Below are 22,239 nucleotides of genomic sequence, written 5' to 3'. Positions count from 1 at the left end.
CTGCCGGGCGGTGGTGGCGCACGCCTTTAATCCCAGCACTTGGGAGATAGAGCCAGGTGGATCTCTGTGAGTTCGAGGCCAGCCTGGGCTACCAAGTGAGTTCCAGGAAAGGTGCAAAGCTACACAGAGAAACCCTGTCTCAAAAAACAAAACAAACAAACAAACAACAACAACAAAAAAGATCTTTCGATCATGGTTTTATTCTACTTATAATCAATGAACTAATCCAAGCGGTTATTAGTGACCAGCTCAAAATGGAATCAATAGCCACCTTCATATTGAAAGGAATATGCACTCAGAGGCAAAACTGGTTTTTCCGCCCAAGGGGGAAGGGAGAGACAGTGGAATGTGCAAGTTATTAGAATTGCTATGTATGAACATTAGTCACCTAGAACTCGCTGAGCTATAAAGAGCCTGAAGACAGAAAGCTAGAATCAGATAACCCAGAAAGGTTTTCTTTGAAGATAGGTTTTTGTTTTTTGTTTTTCTTCCCCACAGTGCATTCAGGGCCAGTGACCTCCAGCTACACAGAATGGCAAATCCTCAGTGGTTGACCACAAACCAGTCGAGGGAGGGTGGTGTGGAGCCTGTGGGGATTCCAAGGAGGGGAAATCTTCGTGGCTCCCCAGTTGAGGTAACAACTGAGACCAGTCAGTTGGTTCTCAACTCTGTTGGTTGCTATGGTCCTGAAGTGTTAAGTCAATCTCTAGGGTTGGCCTTTGGGCATCTGGAAGGAAGAAAAAAAAAGTCTTCAGGTTGTATTAATAAAGCTAGAATGGAGAAACCCTGGTCTAGGTTCCAGAAGGCTGGGCAGAAAAGTGGTAGTGATGGGCATTCCTGGCTTAGGCAGAGGAGTGGACAGAGGCCATGAAGGGTAGCAGAGGGCCTTGAATGCTGAGCCAAGAGACCTGGCCTTGAAAGGCACTGTGGGAGAGAGGCTGGGTAAATCCCTTCAAGTCCTCTGTCGCACAGCTAGAAGTAGGGCTGTTGCAAAGTTTCGATCACTTAAAAGGATTTATTATTGATGTGTATGTGTGTGTGTGTGTGTGTGTGTGTGTGAGTGAGAGAGAGAGAGAGAGAGAGAGAGAGATGCATATGAAGGCCAGAGGACAATTCTGTGGAGTCCGCTTTCCCCTTTCCACCTTCCGTGGTTCTAGAAATCAAACTCAGGTCTCTAGACTTGCATAGCAAGTGCCTTTACCCGTGAAACTGTCTTACTGGCCAAGATTTGTTTGTTTTGAGACAGGATCACACTGTGTAGCCCTGGCTGTCCTGGAACTAACTACATGCACCAGACTGGCCTTGAATTTACAGAGATCCACACGTCTCTGCCTCTCCAGTTCTGGGACTAAAGAGGTGCGCCACCACTCCTGGCTCTACCTGCCAGTTTTGATTGTTTTCAAATAATCTTTGAAATGAACTGAAATCATACAGTTTAGGAGGGGAAACCATAACCATGTACCTCTGTCCATGTATTCATATGTATAGGCGCAAACGCCAGGCACTCAGAGAGAGGCAAGGGAGCCTGCCTGGGGTGAGTGCACACAGGAGAGGATTACAGAGAGGAGGCTATCCTGTTCCAGACCAACCTGGACTATACAGTCAGGCCCTGTTTCAAAACAACAAAATCAAAACGTGGGGCCAGATGATGGAGCTCCTCAGTGAATTAAACAAGTGGATAGGGTGGGCTTCTAGAGGAAAAGAAGTGGCCCACGCCTATAAAGCAGTGAAATGTCTCAGGTCAGGGTGACCTGTGGTCATTTCCATCTGGGCCAATCAGACCTCCAGTGTCCTCCTGTAGACAAGATCTTTCGTGTACAGAAAAGCAGGTATGAGAAATACCTCTGCCTGCACACACTGTCTACTGATGTGGGCAGAAGTAAACAGCTTCCTGCAAAAAAAGCAGGTCTTGGAGCCAATGTTCTATCTGCAAAGGTCTGCAGTTCCTCTGAATGGCCAACTTGACATATGCCACGGAAATACATTTGGTTGGCTGTGAGTGTGGCTCAGTTGGTAGAATGCTTGCAAGTGCCCTGGAAGTCAGCCCTGGGTTCAGTCTACAGCACTGTATAAACTGGGTGCAGTGATGCACATGTGTGATCCTAGCCTTGGGAGGTAGAAGCTTGAGGATCCCCTTATGTATCATCTGAGGATACATAGTAAGTTCAAGGCTAGCATGGCATATGAGAGACCCCATCTCAATAAAAACAAAACAAAACTGAACTAAAAAAAAAACAAAACAAAACAAACAAAAAAACCCAATCTGAAGCCAGAGAGATGGCTCGGTGGTTAAGAGTGCTTGCCACTCTCCCAGAGGACCCAAGTTTGGTTCCCAGCACCCAGGTCCTTCGGCTCACAACGGTCATAACTCCAGCTCCATCAGAAACCCCTCTTCTGATCTCTGTGCATGCCTGCTCATGTGTGGCATATGTTCATCCAGACAGATATACACACATAAGCATAAATCATAAAAAGAAATATTTAAAAAGTTACTTTTGCAGGCCTAGAGAGGTGGCTCAGTGGTCAAGGGCACTTGTTGCTCTTGCAGGGGACCCAGCATCCAGCGGTGGCTCACAACCGTCTGTAACTCGAGTTTCAGGGTTCTGATGCCCTCTTCTGACCTCTAGAAGCACCAGATACACAATGTGGTGCACACCCATACGTACAGGCAAAACAGTCATACACATAAATAAATCTAAAAAAAGATTTTTAATTTCTTTCAGGTGGGCTATTTGAGTCTCCCACAGAAAGGGTGGGGTTTTTTTGCACACTGTCTTGCAATATCCTAACAAAACCTTACAAATTTCTACGTGGGAAATGTCTAAACTGAGGCAGAGAGAAGTAACCCACCTGGCTTAAGTCCTGAACTAAGTGTTTGCAGTGTCAGGCTTGAACTTGGGGATCTTGACTTGAAAGCTTTCATTTATTGCCATGTTAAACTTATCCTAATTAAAAAAGGATCATTTATTGCTTTGTGTGTGTGTGTGTGTGTGCCAGACAGTCTTGCTGAGCATTTTTCATCTGTTGTGTCATAGTTCACCTTGGAATTCCAATGTCTTTGCAGATGCGCAGACTGAGATTCAGGCGATCAGGAGACATGGTGGCCCCGTCCCATTGTCTAGGTTGGGCAGTAGGACTCTTTCCACCCCTCCCCTCCTCCCCCCACCAAAAAATCCACAATGGTCATAAGCTACCACGAAAGGCAGTGGTGATGGCCACCCAGGAAGAAGCCATGCAGAGGGAGGAGTTTTCTGGAATGATCCAATTGCTTCAGCAGTCAGATGAAAGAGAATTAGGGTTCTTTCTGAGGAGAAAGAAGCCATTTTTAATCAGTCTTGAGCACCTTTTCAGGCAAGTTGGTAAAACTTACAGACTGAGGGAGGGCTGAGGAGTCCTTCGATCTGGGGAGAACCTTCCCAGCGTTCTGTTGTGGAAACCACTCACCAAAATATAGGAAAGTCGTTCATATTGACTGTGGGGCTTCTCAAAGATGGCAGCTGTGCCTTGACCTTATTTCATTAAAGCCTGGAGGAACCTAGCAGGAATCACATACCCTGGGTCTCTCCAGCTGTGTGGAAGCTTGTTGTGACCTGGGACTGTGAGGCAGGGCTGCTGGCTGAGTCCTGGCCATCTTGAAAGAGGCTTGGAGGACAGATGGTTCAGGCCTCAGCTAGGCCCCTGGGCAGCCGGTGGCTGCTCAGCCAATCTGAGGCAGTGTGGTGTAGGTTGTCATGGGAGGGACCCCAGTGCTCAGGCAGCAAGCCGCTATGCTTCGGCCTTTAGCTTTCCTGTGGGAAGGGACCAGATTGCCCCTCTGAACTGCAATCTGAACGTTAAGTTATCAAAGAAAACTCACTTTCCACATGCACAGGAGGCAGGCCCTCAACGGGCCCACAGAAACTGCCCTTGGAGTTTTCCGCAAAGGCCTGACGGCCCCTCCCTGGAGCCGGCTCTCTGTGGAAAGGGGCTCTCGTCCAGATGGGCCTGGGCGCCAGCCAACTACTGAAGTTTCCAGCAACAAGGCCAAAAGAAAGTGCCTCAGCCTTCAAGTGACAGGTCACAGCCCTCCTACCCCATGTCAGCTCACTTCCAGGGCCTCTTTCACCCCCTGGCTCTCTGGCAGTTTGGAGGTTCATTCCTTCACCCGCTGCCCCCTGGAGTCTCCAGGCTTGGAGAACCCCCAGAGCTGGTTCTGGGCCCAATCCTAGAAGTCACCCCTTCTCATGTGAGGTTTCCATTTCCTGGTGAGAGCTGCACATTTTTTTTTTTCAACCAAGGGGCCCCCGGTTGCTAGGGCAACAGCAGGGTTTCCTATCGCTGAGTTTCAATTGTAGGCAGATCTCTGTCTGTCTCCTCCACCCCCAGCTTCATCAGATGACTGAGCCTTGCTGACCGCAGTACTCCGGCAACGGCAACATGGGTCAAGTCCCTGTGCCTAACGTCCCACCACTACAATGAATACCACTACCCCTGATGTGTCCGCTCAGTGCTGGAAGTAATTCAGGCCCCATCCCCCTGCAGCACTCCCAGGCAGTTTGTGCTTAGCGTAACCTTGAACTTGAAATGAGCACTAAGCCCTCGGCCACATAGCTCATAAGTGTCAGGGGAGAGTTCTCCTAAGATGGGGGATGTGTAGGGCTGGCAACTGCAGAGTTGCAGGTCTCCATGGTTCCATCCTCTTTTCTAGCTCATTCCTTGCAAGTAAGTTATTTTTGCTCTTACAAAGCAGTATGGAGCTGTTTTAAGGCAGTCAGCTTGTACCAGGCGCTCTTAGTGGCGTACATGGGTCCTCCGTGGTTGCTGATTGCTTAACTTGCATCTCCAGCCTTTCTGCTGAGTGCTTGTGAGCTCAGCTCAGCTCTGCACCCGCTTCGCTTCCCCTTTTCATTTATTTATAGGCAGTACACCTATGTCCCTCTTTCCTCATTGTAGCTCTTGTCCCTGACACCTCCAGCCCATAGTCCTCACCCAGTTTCAGTATGACATTTCGTCCCATTTACTCAAGTCTCTCACAGTGGCGATGGCCTTGTTCCATCAAAGTAAAGCCAAATTTTCACAGTGGCCTCAGGTACTGTCTCAGACCATCCTGTCACTGTCCTTCTGTCTGCTGCCACCTCGGTCACACTGTGCTCTGTGTTGCCTCTTACCCAGGCATCTGTTTGAGACCTCTGACTGGCTTAGAAAGAGGGAATACAGGGGCTCTGGATTCTGGAGTTCTAAGTGTCTTGACTTTGGACCAAATGTGGTACCCAGCCTTGTTCTCCCCCACCGCCACCCCCCCCTCTCTCTCTTTCTTTTTTTTTTAATTATTATTTTTTTAGACAGGATCTCTCTGTGTAGCCCTGGCTGTCCCAAAACTCACTCTATAGACCAGGCTGGCCTCAAACTCACAGAGATCCACCTGCCTCTGCCTCCTGAGTGCTGGGATTAAAGGGCTGCGCAGCCCCACTCCCCCCCCACACCCTGCCGCCACCACCTGGGTGGTCTCCCCTCTGTTACAAAGGGCACCTGCTGTCTGTAAAGATTGCTGAAAAGATTAGAGAAGATAATAGGCACACAGCAGGACCTGGGTCAGTGTTAGGTCAGTGGTCTTACCCAGCCTTCCTTCTCCTCCAGGTCCCTTTCCCACCCTGCTGTGATTGACTGTGCACTATCTAACCCAGCCACTGTCACCTGAAAAGCAAGTTCCTGGCTCCACCAGGTCTCTGGACATGAGACCAGCAGGAGGGAAAACAAGGAGCCAAGAATGGAGAGTTACAGAGTACTGAGGTGGTCTCTCAAATTCTCTTTCTCTTTCCACAGTGGTTTCTGCTGCAGAACCTGAGACCATGGCCAAAACAGTCCAGGTAAGGGCCACTCTTTCTCAACATCCTGCCCTTAGGTCTGGGAACCCCAACATCAGTAGGCCGGACTCCCAGGTACCTTCAGCTAAGCCAGGTACCTTTAGCTAACCTCTGCTACCTCCAGCTAACCCTTGGTACCCTCAGCTAACCCCTGGTACCCTCAGCTAACCCCTGGTACCCTCAGCTAACCCCTGGTACCCTCTTTTAGCCCCAAAGAAATAGAGGTGGTGCTAACCTCACAGCTCTCTGTGTGCAAGTCACCAATGATGATACAAATATTACAATTACAAAATGATGTGACTTGGCTCAAGTCCTGGGAAGTGCAGGGCTTCGGGACCAGCTGGATCCAAGAGCTTAGATGACAGAGTGAGGATTCACTTCTGTGGGCAGCTTCTTCTAGATGCTTCATTCTGAGAGGTTCTTCCTTGCCTGGCATGGACATCATGTATCCCTGGGCTTCCATTCTCCTGTCTTCATAGACCCAGATACAATAATACAATTTGTTTCCAGTGGTTCCAGGTTTTATCCATGGCTTGGCCTGGGTGACATGCTTTTTGGAGTGGGAAGTTGAATTGACCCCACCAGAACTACGTGGCCCCAGGAAGGGAGATAGGCAACTAGGCAGACACCAAATTTCAGTGAGGTTGCTTATGCCCTGAAGAGGTGTATTCCATGACATACCCTTTGGGGTTAAGTTTTCCTGGCCAGGAAGACTCTTACCTTGGTCTTTCACACTGTCTGACTACTCTGTTGGGTGATAGAATTTGAGACCAAATGCAACAATCTCTCCTATGTGGCTAAGGGTGATATGAGAGCTTCCTCTGCATTAGAGAGAGGTCCCAGTTGGTTACCCTTACAGTGCAAACCTGGCATTGGAAGGGGAGGATGAGCTGAAGGATCCCCAGCTGACCCCCATTTGTTGCTTAATCCATCTCTGGAACTTCTGGTCACAGAACAGGCCTCTTTCCCCCTGGCCGAACTGAGAGCCAATTTTACTTCTCATCCCTCACGTGATACCCGATGAGCCAGGGACAGTCACAGCCTGCAGAGAACAGTGTTTATATGATACAAGGCAGACCCTCAAAATAGCTCTTGCACAGACAGCTCCCCTCCAGCCCTGAGGAACGGGCTCTGTCCCACAGCCTCTCTGATCAGGCCGATCAGGGAAGAGTGTTCGTTGTTGTGGGCAAAGCTCCAGGAGCTGCTGCTGCTCCCCTCTTCCTGTGTGTGCGTGCGCAGGAGCTGGGAGGCACTTGCCCTGCGGGATTCTGAATGACTCAAGCGACAGGTCAGTCTGAAAGATCAGTAGGGTCGAGACTTGGGGTTCAGAGGTTTGGGCCAGGGACCTTCTGCAAGCAAGTTTCAGGGTGACTGGGCGTGAGTGCAAGTCAGATGTCCTTGTACGGGCTTTGGTGGGACATGAAAGAGGTCTGGGGCCAGCGGGAGGGCACCCTTTGGGTCAAGAGGCTTTGGAAGACAAGAGGGATCTGGATCAGACAGCCAGAGCTGAGAAAGAATCCAACCTCATCAGAGCAAAGGGTAGTTCGCAACCTCAAGAGGGGGAAGGTTGCAGAAGATAGTCCTGGGGGGTGTGAAGAAGGAAGTTGGTCTGTTGCCAGCTCTCAGCACTGTCTTTAGTGCCCCCACGCACGTGTGCACACACCCACACACCCTTGCAGGCACACAGCACACTGTTCACAATCCTTGGGTCCAGTCAGTCACCTTAGCCCATCATGCTGACTGGTCCTTCCTGTCACCTTCCAGAAAGGTGAACTTGGGAAGAGGGTAGACTATGATTCCTTGGAAGGCCCTGGGAGATGTGGCTCTGTGACCTGGTCACTATTGACATTTGGTATTGGAATGCTATAGTGGATATAAAAACACTTTGCAGACAGGGAGAGAGGGGCAGATGTGTGTCCTGGGACCCCAACAGCTGCAGGATGAGGCGGGTATCAGAGCTGGTTATGGTTGCTCTCTGCTAGAGTTCCCGTACAGGCAGGCAGTCGTCTGTCTAGGTAATGTTTATCTGTGTTCTATGAGTCCCAGGACACCTGTAGTAGCTCCAGGCTGGAGCCCCAGGGCCCAGGTTGCTCACCACCTGGCAACAGGGTCTGCTAAATATTTCAGGGCGGAAAGCTTTCTCCCCACTCCCTCCACCCTGGGTATCTGCATCCAGAATCCTATCTGCATGGGGTGGGACAGGCTGACGACAGGTGGCCTGGGCTGCTGCACATGTGGCATTTAGGAATATAAACTTCCACAACGGGGTGAGTCATGGCCTGTGGGAGCTAGGCCTAGATGGTTTGAGGGAATGTTTCTATACCTTTATGTTAGCGGCCTGAGCTAAGGCCCACTTTGCTTGCAGTACCCATGACTGTGTGACATCTTGCATCGTGGGGCTAGCAGGCAAGCACTGAAAAGACTTCTCCGTCACCGTGCAGAGCTGCATGGGAGACTGAGCCAGATCCCCACTTAGTTTGTCTTTCCGTGAATACTTTGGCCAAGCCTGTGCGGGCCATTAGCCATCCTTCCCCGGTGTCGCATGGACCACATTCTCTTCAGCCGAAACACCACCAGAGCCCACCCACACCATCCTGAAGGTGAAGGGAGGAGGGCAGAGATGGAGAAGCCGCAGTAGAGAGGGAAGCATGCCTGGTGCTCTGTCTTCAGCCCTGCAGCCCAGCAGGTGCCTCCTGTCTCCGCTCAGCCCCTCTAGGCAGCTTTCAACCCTATGGTCATAGAGACCCTCGGTATGTGACTGTGAGCTTTGGGGAACCGTCTCAGAATCTGTCTTGGCCCTTGCTGCCTCTAACACGTCTCCTGTAATGATTAATCTCAGTTGTCAGCTTGACGAGCTCTAGATCCACCTAGGGAAATGGTCCTCTTGGCATGCCTAGGGAAGGGTTCTCTCCCCTCTCCCGCTTTTTAAATGAGAGGCTTGTTATATAGCTCTGGCTGGCCTGAACTCACTGTTGAGACCAGACTAGCCTTGAACAGACAGAGGTCTGCTTGCCTTTGCCTCCCGAGTGCTGGGATTAAGGGGCTATGTGCCCAGCTCTGGAGGATTACCCTAAGTTAATTGAGGTAGGAAGACGTACCCACTATGGGTGACGCCATTCCCTAGGCTGGGGTCCTAGACTGTATGAAAAGGAGAAAATGAGCTAAGTGTAAGCATTTATTGTTCTCTGCTTCTCAACAGTGTAAGGAGCACAGCCACCCCAACTTCTCCATCATGATGGACTGCGCCAAAATAAGCCCCTTCTCCCTTAAGTAGCTTTTGTTCAGGGTGTTTTATCACAGTGACAGAAAAGAAACTGAGGCATCCCTGCTATTGACCTTGAGAAAGGCATCAGTTTGAAACGGCTGCTGCTTGGCTGCTTTTAACCTACACAGAAGATGGGCTACATGGTTAAGCTTCCTGGGGAAAAAAAATGCAAAACCCCGGAACCAGTATCATGAGGAGCACCTCTGTTTAATGAGCAGAGACAGCAATGCAGGTACAAGAGCCTTGCTTTTCCTAGGCCCTGACTTAGGTGGCATGCCCAGGGTGGCCAAGAGGACTGCAGGCTCTTGCTGACATGGCGACCCCGTCTTCTGCTTCATGCTCATTGTACCCAACGTGAGTTGACCAACTCTGGGCATCGGCTCCTAAGCACTATAATCTGGGGTTCCTTTCCCCAATGTTCTCACTGTCTCCCAGGCCTCTGCCAAGTCTCCTCTGGGTGGTAATTTCCACAGCCTCTCTCCCCAGGGTGGAGGGCCGCTGTTACTCATCCTGTAGAACTCGCAGGAACTCAGACACCATCTCCAGGAAGTCAGCTGTAATCTGCTCAGGATGTATTCTCAGTAATTCACTCATCTATTTCTGAAGCAAATACCAAGGTGGGCCTAGATGTCCTAGGTCCTGTGCTAGGGGCTAGAATACCTCCATGAGCAAGATAGATGCAGTCCCGGATTTAACAGGGTTTCTTCTCCAGCCCCTGTGCTGCTCTTAGCTGACTGGATTGTGGCTGCATCTACCATGTAGTTCCCTGCCAGACTGTGAATTCTTACAGGTTCCTGGGCTTAGCACATAGTAGGTTCTCAGTGAGAGATGGATGGATGCATGCATGCATGTGTGGGTAGATGAGTGGATGGATGGATAGTTGGGTGGATGGATGGGCATGAAGATAGATGGGTAGCTTGGTAAGTAGATGGAATGGCAGATGGACAGACTGATAGATGGACAGATGAACAAACAGGTAAATGGATGGAAGGATAGACTGTAGCATAAATGGGCAAATGGGTGGATTGGTAGGTAGATAGGCAGATGAATAACAGATGGATGAGTGGGTGAGTGGCTCTGGTTTCCCTGGAAACGAGAATCTAGGTATGATGGGGTACTGATGCCTGTTTATAACTTGGAAGTGGGTCACCCTGGCACAGAGAAGAAACAGGTCTCCAGAAGCTGCCATCCCAGCAGGGGAGGCAGACAGTGCAGTACAATAACTCCATGTTTGTCTTCAAGGAGAGGCAGGTGGTGTCATTAGCTTAGGAAGAAGCCGTAGGCCGTGTGGTGGTCAGTGACCCGCCACACCATCTGGCTTCTGGCAGGGAGGGTGAAAGCTTGGTTTGCTAGAAACAGCCATCTTTCCCCTTCCCAGTCAGGCCTCTGACATGCTGGCTGGTCACATGCCACTTGTCCTCTCTATTTTGGGCCTTTGAAATTTTAAGGTGCATTGCCCTTTTTCTCCAAAGTGAACCCCGGGATCAGTGGCAAGGAGGCTGAAGCTAGAGAGATGATGGACATGTGGACTCAGGCAGGCGGAGAGGAAAACATCATGAGTCATGGCAGCAGCTAGCTGCCCCAGATAGACAGACCCTAGAAGACCTAGCTCCCAGGAAGCTATTTCAAAGTTGGATATTCCAGAGCTGGTCCAGCATCTCCAATGCTGAGCCATGGGGCTAGGAATCCATGCTAAGGAGTCCAACTGCCTTCCCTCTGCTTGCCTCTCTCTTTAGCATTTTTTACCTCAGAAGAGAATGTTTTAGTTCCTTCATTCAACTCAGGTTACATTTAGCAAGCCTCTCTGGTCTCCATTGCTAAGCCTGTTCTAGATGGGGATCCACTATTCTCCTATGCAGTCATGTCCCATTCCTGACGGCTCCTGTCCTTGTGGAGTCAAGAGACAAAGAGCTGAGTGGCGTCACTCACCTGTAATCCCAGGACTCAGGTAGCAGAGGCAGGTGCATCAGGAGTTCAAGGTCAGCCTTGGCTACATAGTGAGTTCAAGACCAGCCTTGGCTACGTGAAGCCTTATGTCAAACAAAACAAACAAACAAACCAAAAGGTTCAAGAGGAAGGTTAGACTAAAAGTCTTTAAGGCCCTTTGCAAAGCAGACATCCTGGCCCCCTCTGCCCCCTTTTTCTCCACCCTAGAAGCTGATGGCAATTCTTTTTTGACATTTCTAGACCAGGATATACAGAGAGAAACACCACATGGGTAGGAGGTAAAATTCCAGCTGGACGCTGTCATTTTTCAGATAACAGCGATTAGTCATGGTCAGTCTCTGAGCCGTGCGCAGATCATGGCTGACACTGGACCCCAGGTCCCTGGATCAGACTCTGCAGGGTGGCACTGTGCAAATGCAAATGTGGCAGGCCTCAGAAGGGCAGAAGAGGGAGGAGGGAGTCTAGGCAGGAGGTAGGGCCAGCATGCGCCATCCCTCGCCTAGTCTGTTGTCTGGCCTGTTTCTCCTTCTTTGCCCAGGGCTGAGATCAGGTTGCAGGGGATTCAGGAATGGCGGGAAGAAGGCTGTGTCCCTTTCTGGTCACCCGCCCTTTGAGAACTTTAAATAGCAGCCCTGCACCCACACATGCATACCTCTCAAGAGTCAGCTCTGTGACCGAAGGCAGAGGACATACAGATGTCTGGCTGGATTCAGTGGTAGGAGCCACCAGGGGACACCGGACCATGGGAGGACTCCTGTTTTGCCTGTCTATGTCTCACTACTTGAAGGCACAATCTATGGGCTCCTTGGTCTCCCACTGCGTTGCTCCTCCATCCACAGAACTTTTTCTGGGCTCCTTTTGGAGTTAGTGTTGGGCTTAGCTGTTCTTCTGTAACTTACCTTTCTCCTTAGGTGTTTACACAACCATTTATAGCTCATATCAGCCACTGGGTGAGAGGCTCAACAAAATTCGATCTTTGGTTTTTCTGAATCTTTAGCCCTTGGCCCAGGGCCTGGCACGGATTCTGTGCTGTGTGCCTGCCCAGTGACAGCCCCTGGTGTACTGGATTTGTCCGGTGGTTCTCTCAGACCCCATACTTCTCCATACTGTATGGCTGACCCACATCTGACTCCTCTGTGAAGCAGCCTATTGTGCATTCAGCTTTGATCTGATGTCTGAGGTCTCCTGGCTCTCTGCCTTCCTCTTCTGGCCTGCAAGGACCCGGCCAGCTTATCCTCAGATGCCGTTTCACAGCTCAGTTTACTGGGCCCCCAGGACCAATGCTCATCTTGGTATTGAATTTGAGAGCAGCTCTGGGTCCCCGTGAGTAGCTGACAGCTGTTAGGTTTGTGCAGCTGAGGGGAGCAGGGAAGAGGGGCTAGGGTCTGTGGGGGTCCTTCTCAGGGTTTGGCTGTAGACCGTCAACACTCCTGCAGTGGCTAATATATCTGTGTTAATGGAGATAAGAAGCTTAGTAAACTGTAAAGATGGTGTGAAAAATGGCCACATAGTGAGACCCTATCTCAAAACAAACAAAAATAAGGTGGGTGACACCTGAGAAACAACACCTCTGATTGACCTCTGACCTCCAGCTACACAAGCGCTCACAGGGATCATGTCCAGCCAGCCACTCAGCCACACTTTAACCTCTCCTGATGGTACCAGGTGATGAAGGGTGGTGAGCCTCAGCCAAGCCGCCCTCCCTTGGAGGAAAGGCACTGTCCTTTGAGCAGGCTGCATCTGATAGTTCTGAAGAGTCAGCCACACCCTTCCCAGGTGACCTCAGCCCTTGTTTTTTTTTTTCCCCTCTGGGGAACAGAGCTCAGCCTGAACCAGAACTAACGGTCTGTCCTGGATCCAGGCCCAAGGTCGGAACTCATCCTCTGCTTCTCTCTCCACAGGGTGGGATGTACCGAGGCTCGGTCCATGACTTCCCAGACTTTGATCCAAATCAGGATGCCGAGGCTTTGTATACAGCCATGAAGGGCTTCGGTGGGTGTCAGCTGCCTAAGAGTGGGCCCTACAGGGAGGAGGGGGCATGGGAGACAGCCAGTCCCCCCAACATGGCCTACCCTCAAGCCATTTGCGGTATTCTGTGACTTTTCCTAGACAGAGATGAACAGACATTACCCAGTTAGGGCACTAACAACAAACCAAAGACACCGTTCCACTCATCTAGTTTGATGAACCAGTGAGTTTGTTGGGGAGACTTAAAGGAGAATAAGTGACCCCCAAACAGCCGCATGACTGAAAAACCCACTCACTGCAAAGCTGCGTCCTTAGTGGCCCCTGCCCAGTTGCAGACAGCTCTGCCAGAGAGGCTTGCCTCTCTCCAGCCGTTGTTTCTGCTTTTAGAATCTTGGAGCCATATGGTCCATGTCTCAGTTTGGGCTTTCTGAGTCTGCTAAGGTCCCTGAACTTCTGCTGAGCCTTATAAATTTCATGAGCTTCCAAGTCTTAGAAGCCTTCCTCCTCCATCCTTGAGAGACTGTCTCCTTGCTGTGGAAATGGATGCACAATAGCTATTGGTGGGGGAGGAGCCTGGAATGTGGCAATGTGGTTTTGTTTTGTTTTGTTTTGTTCCTGTTACTAGGGATTGGACCCAGGATCTCATGCAGACCAGACAAGCGCTCTGCTTCTGAGCTTATTGAATTCACTTTTTTTGGTCTCTTTTCATATTTTATAAATTTACAATAAAATATGTCAAACAAAAAAGTATATATATATATATATATATATATATATATATATATATATATATATATGTCAAACCACTAAAAGAGATAAAGAATACTAAAGCCTTACCCACAGACCTGAGCTTAAGGAATGGACCTGGTTAGTATAGCTGGGAACCTTGGTGAGCTAACAGCCTCCTGGTGACTCCCCTGCCTTTCTTCAGGGTGACCACTGACCTGAATTTGTGCTTATCAGCACCTTTGCTCGTCTGCAGTTGGCAGAACACAAGCTGTTAGGACATCTGGGTTTTTCTAAGTCTAGTGCCTTGTGAAGCCTTGTGAAGGTCCTCACCTGTCTCTGTGCCTCACTTCCTGTATCTGTGCCACAGAGAGCGCCATCAGGGACCCTTTGAGCTCAGGTGTTGTGAATGCAATGACTCCTCTCTGTGGGGACTTAGATCAGTGGTTCTCAACTTTCCTGATGTTGCGACCCTTTAATACATAAAATAATTTCGTTGCTACTTCATAACTATAATTTTCTACTGTTATGAATTTTTTTGGTTTTTTGTGTGTTTGGTTGGTTGGGTTTTTTGTTTTGTTTTGTTATTTGTTTTAATATTTTTTTTAACTTTTATTTTATGTGCATTGGTGTGAAGGTGTCAGATCCCCCTGGAACTGGAATTACAGATAGTTGTGAGCTGCCATGTGGGTGCTAGGAATTGAACCTGGGTCCTCTGGAAGAGCAGCCAGTGCTCTTAACCGCTGGGCCATCTCTCCAGCCATGTTTGTTTGCTTTTTTTTTTTTTGAGACAGGATTTCTCTGAATAGCTTTGGAGCCTGTCCTGGAACTCGCTCTATAGACCAGGCTGGCCTTGAACTCACAGAGATCTGCCTGCCTCTGCCTCCCAAGTGCTGGATTAAAGGCGTGTGCCACCACTGCCCAAACTGTTTTGAATTGTAATATAAATACCCTATACCTAGGATAGCTAATTTGAGGGGTGGCCCACAGGTTGAGAACCACTGATGTCGCCACCTCCTTGTTGAGAGCAGAAGGTTTCTGCTGATAACCTGCAGGAGCTGCAAGGCCTCTGCCTGATAAAGGAAGCAGCCCTGGAGGGCTTCCTGGAGGCAGGCTGGGCACGGTGACAGTGTAACCGAATACAGTGGGCTTGCATCTTATCCAGCAAGTCGAAATATGCACAGCAGAGATTGGTGGAGGAAGATTTATTCCCTGCAGCAGGCGAGGAGGCTGGCAGCCATTTTCAAGCCAGCGCTCTCGCTGAACAAACCAAGCATGGACATTTTAATGCAGGCCTGTACAGATTCACACAGCCACGGTCCCATTCCCCAGTGATCCCATTCCCTGAGTGAGCACGCCCTCGTGTTAGGGGTACAGTCCCAGGCATGCTCACTTTACTTATTATTATTATTGTTGTTGTTGTTGTTGTTGTTGTTGTTGTTATTAGTTTTTCAAGACAGGGTTTCTCTGTAGTTTTGGAGTCTGTCCTGGACTAGCTCTGTAGACCAGGCTGGCCTCGAACTCACAGAGATCCACCTGCCTCTGCCTCCCGAGTGCTGGGATTAAAGGCGTGCACCCCACCCCACCCCACCCCACCCCACCCCACCCCCACCCCCGGCACATGCTCACTTTAAAGTGACATAAATGCCTCTGGGCATGCTCCCCTTGAACCATGGAGCCTTAGGAGCAAACAATGAAAGGACTTCTTGAAAGCGTCTGAAGTTAGCACGGGAGTCTGAACCTGAAGGCCCTGGCCTGCTTAGTCACTACCAACAGGTGCCCTCAACTCTTCTAGGCAGTGACAAAGAGTCCATACTGGAGCTGATCACCTCCCGCAGCAACAAGCAGAGGCAGGAGATCTGCCAGAGTTACAAGTCCCTCTATGGCAAGGTAAGCCTGGCGGCTGGAGGGCCAGGGGCGAAGGGAACTGTCACTTCCTGTCTTGTTATTCAGGATCCTTTTCTAGCTTTCTTCTCCATTCTGCCTGCATGCTGGCTCTTCCCACTCTGCTCTTACTTGTCCTTCGGTCTCACATGTCATCGGAGTACCTTGCACTGGGCACCATGCAGGTGTTATACCCTGCACTGAGAAAGCAGACCTGTGCCATAGCCTCTCTCTACACTCCCGGATCCTAGAAAAGACAGACAGTGGAGGGGGAGGATGTTGAGGGCTTGAACCTGCATAGTCCACTTGCTAGCTACATGACTTGGGGCAGTGGCCTGAAGTCTCTAGAATCTTCTGTAAGGGGCGATGGTGATGTCTCCTCCCGAGAGCTGGATTCAGCAAGGCCTTGGACCAGGCAGAGAAATCATTCACTTATCACCCACTCCTACCACGGTGCTCCTCCACCCCCCCAGGACCTCATTGCCGACTTGAAGTATGAGTTGACAGGGAAGTTCGAGAGGCTGATCGTGAACCTGATGAGGCCGCTTGCCTATTGCGATGCCAAAGAAATTAAAGATGCCATCTCGGTAAGAAGCACGGGTCTAAGTGTGCACTGGGGGTGCAGATAGGGGTAATAAGTTCTGGGCTTTGCCACAAGCTTGTGGTCAGCCCCTGCCCACCCAGCCCATGTGTCCTGCTTTAAGAGGCAGCCTGTCCCAGATGGGTTTCCTAGTCTTCTGCAGCCTGACAGATGTGGACAGATGTTAGGGAAAAGTAGACCCTGTGAAATGGGGCCTTTGTTCTGATCCCCATGCCAGGGGTTATAGTCCTGAGAAAGTGGAGAGACATGGAGACAAATGCTGTCCAATACACTAGAAGCTTAAGGACACAATAAAAACTAATTCTTGCAAGACACTGGGTCTAAGAGGACCAAGTTGAGCCCAAAAGCCTGCAGAGGCTCTGATGGGTAGGAGTGCAGGGGACATCCTAGGCTGGGGGCTGTGTGTCCGGGTTTCGGTAAGACTTGACCTGCTTAAGGCAGACGGATGCCTTCTAGGAAGAGGGGCCACAAGCCCTTGATTAGGTGTGGTAGGGTAGTCACAGCACTGGGGAGTGAAGGCAGGAGGATGATAAGTTTGAGACCATAGCCTCAGTTACAGGAAAGACCAAAAAGAAAGGGGCGGGGGGCACTGGGAAAATGGCTCCATGGGTAAGTGCTGGCTATTGCAAGCATGAAGACCCGACTTCAAATTCTCCATAAAAGCCAGGCACCTGTAACCCCCATCTTGTAGAGAGGAGGAACAGGTGACCACCAGGGCCTACCGGTTAGTCAGTCTAGCCAGAACAGCAAGCTCTAGGTTTAGTAAGAGACCCTGTTTGAAAAACTAAAGTGGACAGTAATAGAGAAGACACCTGAGGTTGACCTCTGACCTCTGCATGCATATACCTGTGTATGTATGTACACATACACAAAGCCCTTGATTTAGGCTTCCATTCCTGGCACCCTAAAAAAAAATATACACAAACCCTTGATTATACCTGGTACTTAATAGTTTATAAAGTCTATGTCTATGTCTAGTTCCCACAAAAAGATTCATTTCATCAGTGGATACACTGACCATGTGAGAATTTATTGCCTTCATGGTCAGCCTTAGAATTTGGCAGCTCAACAAAGAGCTTCCCCATTGTATGGATGAGAAAATTGTGGCCAGAAAGATGAAGTCATTGTTGTTGTTGAAGGTTTTATAAATGTTCACTTTATGTACAAAGTGCTGGCATGCTTCTTCCATTGGGTGGGTAACTTGGAGAATTCATTCAAAGATCACTCAGTCCGACTTAATGAACACCACGTACTCTAGAGACTGGACTCTGGCAATACACATTGAGACTCTATTTTCCCATCAGGCTTAAGGATTTGTGCCAGAATACCAACCCTGGTGTAATCTCTGCAGTAAACTTAACTATTCCGGTAAAGTTGCCAATGTCCCATCTTGCTTTCAGTGGTGATTCTAGAAGGAAAAGAATGCAGGATTGTGTTGGTTTCTGAATATTTATTTATTGAGTCAGGGTATCATGTAGCCCAGGCTGGCCTTAAACTCCTCTGTCTCCTAAGTACTGGGAGTAGAGGTTTGTGTCTCCCATGCCTGGTTTTATGCAGTGCTGGGTCAAACCCGGGACCTTGTTGCATGCCAGGTAAGAACTATACCAACTGAGCCACATCCTTAATCCCAAGATTGCATTTCTTAGTGAGAAGTCAAGACAGCTGCTATACAGGTGGGAGCAAAACCCATGCCTTGAGTCTTAGGGTGGCATCTCCCAAACAATGCCTAAGAGCTGAGCCAAAGATACCTTGACTACAGAAGGTGTCACAGCCCAGGCTGATCCAACGTCCCCTTGTGGCTAAGGGCTTTCCATTCTGCTCTACCCAACATGTTCCTTCTCTCCTGCAGGGCATTGGCACAGATGAGAAGTGCCTCATTGAGATTTTGGCTTCCCGGACCAATGAGCAGATGCACCAGCTAGTGGCTGCATACAAAGACGGTGAGATGGGCGGGAAGGACTCTCAGACCGCAAGGGTGGGGACACTGAGACTGACCACCCACCTTCCCTCTGACCTATCCATCTCTCTACCCATCTATCCATCCACTCATCTGTCTATCCACTCATCCTTCTAGCCATCATCACACATTACCCATCCACATACCATCCATCCATCCAACATCCATCTATCCTCTCATACATCCACCCATCATCCATCCACTCACTCATCCATCCATTCACCACCCACCCACTCATCCATCAACCCATCCATCTAATGTTCATCCATCTATCTTCCCATCCATTCACCACCTGCCCATCCTTCTTCTATCCACCATCTACTCACCCATCTATACACCATTTATCCATCCATCTAACACCCATCTATCTTCTTGTCCATACACTCATCTATCCATCTACCAGCCCATATCCATCTTCCTGCCCATATATATCCCTCTATCTATTCACCATCCTTCTGTCCATCCATGCAGTAAGTACCTGTTCTGTGCTGGACAGTGTTCAGGTTCTCAGGGAGATGGTGGTAGATAAAAGCAGTGTAGTCTCTGATAGCTGGAACTTGTAGCCTCATGAAATAACGATGAGTCTCAGAGAAAAATAATAATGACAGACAGTGTCAGATTTTACAAAGGAAATGAACAAGAACCAGACAGTCCCAAGAGAGGACCTATGTCAGAAAACCTGTCTTAGGAGGAAGTGAGGAGCTTGTTGTATAGAGAACGGGGTGACAGATTGTCCTTCTGGCAGAGGGAACAGCGGTAAATAGACCCCTATGCAGAAGTGAGTTAGGTGGCCCAGATGAGGCTGAAGAGGTAGACGGTGAGTTAGCATCACAGAGGACTTTGTAACCAAAAAAGCACTGACATTTTACTCAGAGTCCAGTGACAGGTCAGGGGTGTTGCAATCAGATATGAACTTTATGACAGCTGCCTTGTCACTGTGGGTGGAAGAACCCTCTGCCCAGGTGAGGATGATGATACAGTGGGATGGTACAAGGGGACAGAAGTAGGAAGAATCCACTTCATTGTGTCCTGGTGCTAGCAGCTGTGAAGAGACACTTGTCATGGCAGCCACACAGATTGGATTGGGGTTTATGACAATAGCTAATCATACGGGGTGGGGAGAGTAAATGACCTCTGTTCTGGATCCTAGAGACTTGGGGTGGGGGGTGAGACTAGAGCTCCTGTGTTTCTTCCACAGCCTATGAGCGAGATCTGGAGTCCGACATCATTGGAGACACTTCCGGCCACTTCCAGAAGATGCTGGTGGTCCTGCTCCAGGTGGGTCTGTGTGCAGACATATGCCCCTTTCTACGGCTCTCCCTATGGGGGCCACAGGGTCCTTTCACTGCCTCTCAAACAAGTGGCCCTGGAGGACTGCAGGGTGTGAGGGCCTCTAGACTGGGCATCCTTCACTGCCCATCCCCACTTGTTTCATCCTCTGGAGCCTGAGAGGCCACTCTGAAGCCCAGGCTCTGTCTGTTGGTCTACCCTTGTCCCAACGCCATGCTTTACCCAGGTCTGTGCCCTATGGAGACCCAAATGCTTCATTCACAGCCTCCTTCCCCTCCTCATGTACCTTGAACTCCCTTCTGGGACTTCAGACCTTCGAATACAAGTCCCAAATCCTCATGGGTAAATTCTTGGGTTAGGGGGATGGGAGACCCTAGTATTAGCACACAAATGTGCAGTTCTAGGCTGGACGTGACTATATGCCTAGAATTCCAGCACTAGAGAGGTAGAGGCAGAAGGATCAGTATAAGTTCTAGACCAACCTGGTCTACGTAGTAAGTTCTGGGTCAGCCAAGGCTACATAGTAAGACTCTGTACCATCCTTTACCCCTTGGGCATTATTGTCATGAAGTGACCCAGAGAGTGCCAATGCCTGTGGCCTTGCCATCGAGAGCTCTGTCTTCAAAGTACAGGGCTCTTGTCTGCCGCCCTGGGATGAAGGTACCAGAAGGACTTCAGTCTCTCCCAGGATTCCTGTTTGGTCAGGGAGAGGCTCCCTACAAAAATAGACACTGGGCATTTCTCCTGCTCATGGGCCTCCTCCTGCCTCCATACATTGGAAACACACACTCCCATGTCTCTCCATCCAGGGAACCCGGGAGAATGACGATGTTGTGAGTGAGGACTTGGTCCAACAGGATGTCCAGGTAAATGATGCTGATGGAGGTCTCTATGCCAAGAGCCTTATGGGAGGGGAGAGGTCCGGGGCTTTGGGGTGGGGTAGGAGTGAAGTCTTTTGTATCAAGCACCCAAAATCCCTGAATCACAGTGTGGGTTTTATATGATTTCACCAGAAAAAAAGATGTAGGTTTCTTTCAGAGGTAGCATGTAGTGTGTGAAGTCATCGAGTGTGTTGGAGTAAAATGGTAACCTGCATTTGATCCCCAGAACCCATGTAAAAAGCTGAAGACACCACCTCAAAAAAACAAGCAAACAAGGTGGACAGTTCCCTGAGGAACAAAACCCGAGGTTGATCCTCTGACACCCCTCCACCACCCATCCCCCCACGCAGCCACACACAGAAAGAGGAAACTATGGGAGCTTTGGAAAGGGAGAGAAGGAAGGCATTCATCTAACAGACCACAGGGTTATTTTTGGAAGAAGGGAGGAGGTCTAACCTGGGCAGTGAAGGCTTGAGTGGGAGCTTCCACAGAAGGATGGGAGTGAGCAAAGGTCAAGAAGTCACCAGTAACTGCTGTGTTCAGGGTCAGGTAGCTGCTCAGAGTGTGTCCTGTCTCCGCAGGTGTGTTCTTTCTGTTACACCTCACTCACTTCTTCCTTCTCAGGACCTGTACGAGGCTGGGGAACTGAAATGGGGAACAGACGAGGCCCAGTTCATTTATATCTTGGGAAACCGTAGCAAACAGCACCTCCGGTTGGGTGAGTTCCCGAAAACCGCAGCTCCTCCAAGAGTGACACCGAGAACCCCTTTCTCTTTGCCTTTTCTACTGATGGTGCATGGGAGCCACTTCATCTCCAACCCGAATACTAGCCCTGCTGTGGGTTGTGTCGTTCCTTAGCTGAGTCCTTGCCAGGACAGCCCTGTCTCAAGATAGAGTCCTGGACAGCAAATATGACACAACTGTGTCACCTCCCAGCCACCACACCAAAATGCCAGCCCCAGCCTCTGGCTAGCATTTGATTATTGGCTATTACATCATCCCCTTCAAAAGTCTCAGTTCTTTTGTTGTTGCTATGGCAACACTGTTAGATGTCAAGTCTGTCTGTCTGTCTCCCTCAGTGTTTGATGAGTATCTGAAGACCACAGGGAAGCCCATTGAAGCCAGTATCCGAGGGGAGCTGTCTGGAGACTTTGAGAAGCTGATGTTGGCCGTGGGTATGTACTGGGGGCTGCAAAGGAGTCTGGGATGTCATCCCAGAAGTAAGGGGATAGGAAGGAAAGGGATTCCCATGGGGTGGAGTTAGAAAAAGCAGGTAGTAGAGGATTGGTTGAGCAGCATGGCTGAGGCTGGGCTGGGAAGGAACTCAGCCTTAGACACTGGTGTCCTGTGTGATAAGGGTAGAAAACATCCACCTTAGATTGGGATAAACAGTCATCAAAGACCTTGGAGAATCTGCTTGCCAGGCACCACGCTGTATTAAGTATCCCACTCAGCTGGGACAAGTCACCTAGCCTAGCTGGACCTTGGTTTCCTCATTGACTAAATGAAGGTGGGGGGTGGCTAGATTTACTCAGTTCTTTGCCAGTCTGGTACTTTAAGAGTTGGCATAGCCAGGCCACAATTTAGTTGGTTTTTGTTTTTGAGACATGGTCTCATTTAGCCCAGGTTGACCTTGAATTATGAGGTCAGCTGAGGCTGACTCTGGACCACCTACTTCTGCCTCTGCATGTGTGTAAGCACACACGCCACCATGCTTGACTTAGTTGGTGCTAGGGACTCTGTGTGTACTGGGCAAGCCCTCTCTCGACATTAAGCTGCATGCCCAGTCTTGTTTCCTCCTTTCTTTTCTTCTTTCTTATATATTTTTTCTCTAATTTATGTGCATTGGTGTTCGGTCTGCATGTATGCCTGTATGA

At 49.7% G+C, this 22,239-nt stretch overlaps 1 protein-coding gene across 2 annotated transcripts in view; it reads left to right on the top strand.

Annotated features, from left to right (window-relative positions):
- Positions 1 to 22,239, top strand: part of Anxa6 (annexin A6) — a 51,303-nt gene that overhangs the window by 5,504 nt on the left and 23,560 nt on the right. For both annotated transcript variants that reach the window (XM_036196305.1, XM_036196303.1), the window contains exons 2-10: positions 5,803 to 5,846; positions 12,957 to 13,047; positions 15,545 to 15,639; positions 16,107 to 16,220; positions 18,084 to 18,174; positions 19,390 to 19,469; positions 20,291 to 20,347; positions 20,987 to 21,080; positions 21,442 to 21,537. In XM_036196305.1, the coding sequence (XP_036052198.1) occupies positions 5,829 to 5,846; positions 12,957 to 13,047; positions 15,545 to 15,639; positions 16,107 to 16,220; positions 18,084 to 18,174; positions 19,390 to 19,469; positions 20,291 to 20,347; positions 20,987 to 21,080; positions 21,442 to 21,537 (736 nt within the window). In that variant the 5' untranslated portion in view covers positions 5,803 to 5,828. The remainder of the gene's footprint in view (positions 1 to 5,802; positions 5,847 to 12,956; positions 13,048 to 15,544; positions 15,640 to 16,106; positions 16,221 to 18,083; positions 18,175 to 19,389; positions 19,470 to 20,290; positions 20,348 to 20,986; positions 21,081 to 21,441; positions 21,538 to 22,239) is intronic.

The sequence above is a fragment of the Onychomys torridus genome, chromosome 8 (assembly GCF_903995425.1).
Source record: "Onychomys torridus chromosome 8, mOncTor1.1, whole genome shotgun sequence".
In the NCBI taxonomy this organism is placed as follows: Eukaryota; Metazoa; Chordata; class Mammalia; order Rodentia; family Cricetidae; genus Onychomys; species Onychomys torridus.
This window is presented reverse-complemented; position numbering and strand designations above follow the sequence as displayed.